Source organism: Salvia splendens, chromosome 8, assembly GCF_004379255.2.
Source record: "Salvia splendens isolate huo1 chromosome 8, SspV2, whole genome shotgun sequence".
Classification (NCBI taxonomy): domain Eukaryota; kingdom Viridiplantae; phylum Streptophyta; class Magnoliopsida; order Lamiales; family Lamiaceae; genus Salvia; species Salvia splendens.
The window spans coordinates 31,696,326-31,704,133 of record NC_056039.1 but is presented as its reverse complement, the minus strand read 5'-3'; the positions used below and the strand labels follow the sequence as shown (position 1 = coordinate 31,704,133).

The window sequence follows — 7,808 nt, the reverse complement described above, 5'->3', positions numbered from 1 at the left end:
TTCACAAGATCGAGGGCCCTATCAACGTTGTACTATATCAAACATATCAAACATGACGTTGTACTATATCTAGAAAAATTAACACATTATCCTTAATTTTTCTATTATGATTGTCTGTATTGAGTTTGCTTGCACATATAATGATAGTGAAAAATGCCACTATTAGCCGACTGTGGAGTGCACGATGTTCATGAAATATCAATTATATGAATTGTTTTACTTCCATGCCTTTTATATAGAAGAAAAAACAGCTAGTCAACCACTCTTATGATAAATTTAAAGCTACGTGGTAGTGAATTGGTTGAAGAATATTATACCATGAATCATGTGGCCCAGTATATTAATTAAACTTATGACTTGTGAGTATAAACAAAACTACCAAATAGGAGTATTATATTTTATTTTTAGTTTAGTTAGATTTATATTCATTTTTGTTTCCCTGACTATTTACACAACTGATGGCACTTTATTACTCAGATATCCAATGAATTAAACTTAGGGATCGAAACTAAGTACTGTACATGGTGGGATTTGTTGGTTTTCTGGATTACCAAGACATAAACATTAGCTGGACGCAATACAATCCAAAAAAAGAATCAAGAAAATAAATTGAAATGAAATTACAATGAAGAAATCGAAACAATGAACCGCAAAATAGTAGAAAAAAGCTGAGTTAAGGAGGCCTCTTTCCGCAAGACGAGATACACCCCGGTAGTGCTCTCGGATTGACGTGTCGTCCCCAAAGATAAAACGGCTTACGTCTCTGATGAAGCAGCACCGCAATCAACAGAGCTCCGGCGAACTGGATGGAGGAGAGGGCAGAGCTTTCGACAGAAAAACAATGCAGAGAGGGAGAGAGCTTATGATGCTATGTATGCTTGTGAATTAGTGTAGAGATGCATGGAATGACTAGCTTATTTATAGGCTTAGTCCACTGCAGGGGTCAACCAGCCATGATGGTTGTCATCGTTGCGAGTCTGTAACCGCCGACCGTTACAAGGCGTAGGGATGTCAATCGGGCCAGCCCAGCGGGTTTCGGGCCAGCCCTACTCGGGTTGCGGGCTTATCGGGTGCGGGCTTATCGGGCTGAAATTTTATCGGGTTCTAAAATTTCAACCCTAACCCTAAACCTTCGGGTTTCGGGCTAGCCCAGCGGGCTAATCAAGTTTTTAAGCAAATAATTAAAATTAACACTTATTTAACTTTTAAGAATCTTCTATATATACCATAACAAATTATTATATCAAAATAAAATATAAGTCTATCATATAAGTAAAGTAATATATTAAAAATCTAAAATATTCATGACATAAAATCTAAAATATTCATGACATAATCTAAGTCTAAGATAACAAAAAGATAAACTGTTTAACCACAAGTTCTAAAAAAAAGTCCATGTTTCAAAATAAACCTAAATATTTGAATGACATTCTTCCAAGTCAAAAAGTCCATGTTTCAAAATAAACCTAAATATTTGAATGACATTCTTCCAAGTCTATAAGCTTTGACACTTCAGCTTGAGCATTAGCTTCCTCCTCGTCATCTTCAGAATCTCCATCTTCTACTAACAAAATTACTATGTTAACACAAAATATAGTTTGATAGTTTAGAATTTTATAACAAAAGTAAAATCTTACCATTAGAATATCCATGCAACCAGTTACGTGTGCAAATTAAAGCTTGCACTTTTTCAGGAAGGAGTCTATTTCGGTATTTATTTAAGACATGTGCTCCAATGCTAAAGGAAGATTCGGATGCTACCGTTGTTATAGGAATACTAAGCACGTCACACGCCATCCTAGCAAGTACTCCAAAACGGGACGACTTCTCTTTCCAATATTTAAGCAAATCGATTTCAGCATCTTCATCCATTGGGAGGTCTTCCAAATACACATCCAATGCTGACTTTGTATCAGAAGTTAAACCTTTGTAACTCTTGTATCCCTAAGTCAAAAGATAAATGAAATTACTTTAGATACAAATATAAATACAAACAAATATTTAAAGAAAATAAGATTACTTACAGCAAGTACTCCTGATTTCATTCTCAATGCTTTCCTTACTCCTCCTTCCATGAATTTAGCCTCTCCAACTTCAGAATTATAACTTCCACTAGATTGAGGAATCTTAATCGAAGATGCATCAACACTTTTTTTCTGGTACTCATCGTACAGAGTATACAATTTCATCTTCAACCTATTGACTTTGTCCTGACTTGAAAGAGGATCAAGTGTTGAGTAACAGTACTCCACAAGTTTTAACTTCATTCTTGGATCAAACACGGCTCCCATGGAGAGAATGTCGCTATAATCTTCCCAATATTTCTCGAACTTTGATTTCATCAAAAGAGACATAGACCTTACCACTTCATCATGACTTCTAGAATTCATCTCCAACAATTGAGCAATATTCCATACTTCCATAAAATACAGGTTGGAAGTAGGATAGGATGAACCAGAAAATAAATTAGTTATTTCATAAAATGGCTCCAAGAATTCACTCATCATTTTCCCTCTTTCCCACTCTTCCTCCGTTGGGCAATGCTTATAAGCTAAATCATCACATTCAAGCATACAAAATACCCGGCGGTATTTAATTCCACTGACAAGCATCAAATACGTGGGATTCCAACGTGTAGGCACATCCATGCACAATGAAGTAGTAAATTCAATATCAACTTTTCGTGCACATTCCTTAAACTTGATCATTCTCATTTCTGATGCTTTTACATATTTGATACTTGCTCTAATTTTATCTAAAGCATCACTAGCTACTTTCAACCCTTCTTGTACAATAAGATTTAGGATATGTGCACAACATCTCACATGAAAATATTCCCCATTGCACAATAATGAGTTTTGCAACTGAAGTCGTGTTTTCAACAATTTCACCATGGAATTATTAGCAGAAGCATTATCCAAAGTCAAAGAAAAGACTTTCCTATTTATGTTCCAATCCACCAGAATGTCAGAAATCTTTTGAGCTAATTCAGCTCCAGTATGTGGAGGAGGCATTGAACAAAATGCAAGTATTTTGCTATTCAGTTTACATGCTTCATCCACAAAATGAGCAGTCAAACAAATGTATCCCGAATTAGTACAAGCAGTCCAAATATCAGAAGTCAAGCACAACATTCCAGGCACACTATTCAATCTTATCTTCAATCTTTTCTTTTCAGATTCATACAAATTCATCACATCCAAGGCATGCGTATTTCTAGAGATAAACCTTATATCCGGGTTCAAATACTTCAAAAAAACTCGCATTTCGCTATATTCAACCCACCTCAATGGAAGATTATGTGCAACTGATACTTTAATCATCAATTCTCGGCATGTTTTTGGGTCTATTACATTATCCTTAACCTTTAACTTGCCATCATGATTAAGAAGCATAGCACCCACATCTCCAAAATTCGGTTTCTTCTTACAAACCAACATATGGCGACTAAAAGTGGAAGTTCCCATTTTCGTACCTTCATATTTCCATCTTTGAAGACAATGATTGCACTTGACATTCTTCCCATCTTTGTCCGGTTCTTCATTTGTAAAGTTATTCCAAACATCGGAAGTCTTTTGTCTCTTCTTAGGCTTGGAATCCCCTAGAATCTCCACATTTTCAATATTAACTGTTGGAGAAGAATCTTCCATTCTTAACAATTATAAATCTGCATCAAAAATATAAATATTATTAGCATTGATTAATCACTAATCAAATAATCATGTATAACCAATGTATAAACTAACTAAAATGCCTCTGTTTTGCATAGGTTGTAATCAATTATCACTTATATTTGTTTAGTATAGAGTTCTAAAACACATACTATAAAGTAAACAAAAGTACACGAAATTAAATTATCACTTATATTTGTAATCAATAATCATTTATATTTGTAATCAATAATCAAACAGTAGCACAAATAAATAATCAAACAGTAGCTAAAAAACAAAAGTAATAAATTACTAATTAAACAAATACGGTAAGTTAGGGTTTTAACAAAAAAGTACAAATCCAATTTTCAAATCCTAACAAAAAAATTCACTTTTGCAGGTATATAGATATACATGTATATACACGGATAGAACATTTCAAATACTGTAGAAATTAAATTATCAAACATATTTATATGAACACTGACATGATACACGAATAAATAAAAATGAAGAAGAAGGGAGAGAGAGAGCATGCACCCGATGAAACATGGAAGATCAGTGAGACGGTGGAGTGAAACTGTAAAAACACCTTGCGAAACTTTGAAAGTGAATTGTGATGGTGATTGGTGATGGTGGAGGTGAAAGTGAATTTAGGATTTAGTCAATTAGGATGTTGAGTACAGTGGAAGCTGTAAAAGTAAGAGAAAATTGTGTGGTCCAAAAAAATGGAAGTGAAAAGTCTTTAACAAAGAAATAAAATTTTTAAGTCACACGACTCATACGTCATGGTCATACCACCAGATATTTAATATAATATATATATATTATTAATTAGTTTTTTTATATAACCCGATGGGCTGACCCGGTAGCCCGTCGGGCCAGCCCGATAGAACCCGATAGCCCTATAGGGCTAGCCCGTTAAGCCCGATTCATTATCGGGTTGAGATTTTTCAGCCCTAACCCTGTAATTTTAGCGGGTTTTTCGGGCCAGCCCATCGGGTTCGGGCTACACTGACATCCCTAACAAGGCGTTACAAACCGTTACTAGAGCTGGAGAGGCTGACCCTAGACGGACGTATCGGGACACGCTGCGCGTCTAGGTTCGTTTACGACGTGGACTTCATCATGTGTCAGCCATGTAGGCTTTACCGCGTCATACTGACGAGGTGTCATCCTGCTTGGCTCGCTGACGTGGAAACGTTGGTGCTCTAAAAAGAACTAGACCAACCAGCCTTGGGTCGAACCTAAGCACCGAGCCCCACGACCAGGCCCAAAGAACAGTCCAAAGACCAATTGCCAAGATCCAAGGACACGGACACGGGCTCGACGCTTGCGGCGGGGCGGGCGGCGGCGCGCGCGCGTGTGCACGTGTGGGCTCTACAGCCCATCTTAGTCCACTAGAATTATTATATGTAATATTCCTACTTATTAAATACTTGTTTAATAAGCTTGTTACTTTCAATGTGGGATAATTAACTCTTAATTAATCTCATGAGTTCTCTCACAGGTATACATGCCCACGGTTCGTAAACCGGCGGTTCCGGTTTTGAGAAAGTTCGAACCGGAACCGAACGCTGAGGCTATTTCACGGTTCCGGTTCCGGTTCCGAACCGTCGGTTTTCGGACGGTTTTCGCGGTTCGTTTTTTTTATATGTAATTTGAAATTTGGACTTATACAATAAATTGGAACAAGGCAATGGATAATTTAATTAGCTCGCAATTTTGCGCGACTTTAATCCATTATTTCTCACTCACCGGGAATTGGATTTGAGAAAATGAATAGACCTCGGTCATCTACTACGAACGTAAATCGACGCTATATTATTTAATTTCACAAAATTAAATGTCTCGTTGTAAATATTATTGGTCAAAGTCCTTTGATCGGGCAACGATTCCAACATGATTGACAATAATTTCAAAAATCAAATATTTGTCAATAATCGAATTTAATACGGAGTAAAATATTCCGATACTCATAGGCCGATGATGGATCAGCCAATCCGGTGCGACCTCGCCTTTGTTTGTTTCTGATTATGGAAACGAAAAGTCCAGTGAAGTCCAGTAAATTTTATAAATACGGAGTTTACAAAATGATTTACCATTTGAGGTTATTAATTCTTCTATCAATTTAGAAAAACTGAGAGGTAGAAAATAGAGTTGTCGACTCTCTTAGAAAAGTTCAGAGATTATTAGAAAAGGCACGTGGTAATAAGTGGCGTTGAAGCCAGCTCAATACTGTGCCCATCATCTTCCTCCTTCAAAAACACAAGGGGCTGAAATCGATCCCAGAAAGAGAACATTGAGAGGGAGGTAGAGCCATGGCTGAAGGTGGAATGTCTTCTTCGCCTTATTCAATTATCAGCGAAGGAGCTGGAGTTGCAGGTCACTCTCGTTTTAATCCACCCAAATTCTGTGTTTTTCTTCTTTGTGACTTTTTTATTCCTCCATTTATGAGTTGCTCCTATTCGAATTCGACGGCTGCCATTTTGATTCACTTCCCTATTTCTCGCGCTCTCTCACAAAAGGGGCTGACTTCTGTTTTCTTAATTCCCTCTTTCTAGAAAAGGGGCGTCGCTTTAATCTTGCATTCTTTTTTTAGTACTTTTCATATTCTTGATGAATCCCAACCAAGAGACGAAAAACCTTGTTAGAAAATTCAATTTGGCTCCTATATGTCATCTGATGAATGGTGATTGTTGAAACTCTAAAATAACGGAAGTTGATCTGTCTTTGCAGGAAACATATGTGCTTTCGTGTTATTCGTATCGCCGATGTAAGTGCTAAAAATCCCACATTTGTAATTCGTTTTAGATAGGGTTTAATCGAGATGTGACAATACTTGTATTGCAGTCCGACATTCAAGAGGATCATCAGAAACAAATCAACAGAGCAATTCTCAGGGCTGCCTTACATCTATGCCCTCTTGAACTGCTTGATATGCCTTTGGTATGGCATGCCGGTTGTCTCTCCCGGCTTGATCTTGATCGCCACTGTCAACTCAATCGGAGCCCTCTTCCAGCTAGTTTACGTCCTCATATTTGTAGCCTATGCAGACCACAGGAGAAGGGTATAACCGTATAATTCAATTCATCTTTGCCTTTGTCTAGCTATACTTGTTCAAACATTTTAAGTGGGAAAGTGGTGTGTTTAATTTGCAGCTGAAGATGGTGGGATTGTTGTTGGGAGTTTTTGCTGTGTTTGCTGTCATTGTCTCTATTAGCCTCTGTGTTTTTGAGCCACCAAACCGGCAGCTCTTTGTTGGTTACTTATCAGTGTTTTCTCTCATATCCATGTTTGCTTCTCCACTATTCATCATTGTGAGTACAAATCACCTCATTTTATCTGTCACTTGCTACATTCTTGATTAGCTTGCATTTGATATTACTATGATTACACAGAATCTGGTGATCAGAACAAAAAGTGTGGAATACATGCCATACTATCTGTCTCTTGCTACATTCTTGATGAGTATTGCTTTCTTCGCATATGGAATGCTCAAGCACGACGCCTTCGTCTCTGTAAGCCTCTTCAAGCTTCTTCATCCTATTACTAGATGCACATCTCTAACCTTTTACCACCTGCAAAAAATCAGATTCCTAATGGGATTGGAGCAGTTCTTGGGATTCTTCAGCTCGTGCTATACTTCCATTACAGCAGAACTAATGCACAAGTGTCGAGAGCGCCTTTGCTCGAGACATACACTGCCTGATCTGCTGCTCTTTGTGAGAGCCGAGAAACTGGCCTTAAATCTTGTTAAAATTCCATCGATTCTTTATCCCCTTTTGTGTAAATTGGTGTGATGTGAGGGAGGCTTATTGTGTGTGATTGAAAAAAAGGAAATGCAAATTAGCAGATGCTGTTGTTCATTGATCAATGATGGGGGACTGTATATCTCTCCCCAACAACAAACTGTGTATTTTTCAATGATATGTAGTGCGAAATTCTTAAAAACAAACTGTATAGTTTTCAATTCATATTTTCTCAATTGATATTAATTAGGTGTCGAAATATTTAAGAGGATATAATAGGAAGAGTGAACTTCAAAAACAGTCGTTGGACAATGGTTTATCTCGCCCATAGTCCCTGAACTTTAAAAATATCTCCAGAAAATCCTAGACTAAGGGCTTATTTCAAAAGTGATCATTTTGCCCTTTT

The 7,808-nt window shown here is 37.2% G+C and overlaps 1 protein-coding gene across 1 annotated transcript; it reads left to right on the top strand.

Moving 5' to 3' along the window:
- The first annotated feature begins 5,779 nt into the window (after positions 1 to 5,779).
- LOC121743228 (bidirectional sugar transporter SWEET2a-like) lies at positions 5,780 to 7,608 on the top strand. The gene is made up of 6 exons (XM_042136467.1): positions 5,780 to 6,035; positions 6,390 to 6,426; positions 6,504 to 6,720; positions 6,812 to 6,970; positions 7,052 to 7,171; positions 7,246 to 7,608. Exons 1-6 carry the CDS (start codon positions 5,972 to 5,974, stop codon positions 7,360 to 7,362), a joined length of 714 nt encoding a protein of 237 aa, XP_041992401.1. The 5' UTR covers positions 5,780 to 5,971; the 3' UTR covers positions 7,363 to 7,608.
- The last annotated feature ends 200 nt before the right edge of the window (positions 7,609 to 7,808 follow it).

Coding starts and splice junctions, on each gene's coding strand:
- LOC121743228 (XM_042136467.1), top strand. CDS start 5,972: ATGGCTGAAGGTGGAATGTCTTCTTCGCCTTATTCAATTATCAGCGAA. Junction 6,036..6,389: donor CGAAGGAGCTGGAGTTGCAG/GTCACTCTCGTT, acceptor CTGTCTTTGCAG/GAAACATATGTGCTTTCGTG. Junction 6,971..7,051: donor CTTCTCCACTATTCATCATT/GTGAGTACAAAT, acceptor ATGATTACACAG/AATCTGGTGATCAGAACAAA.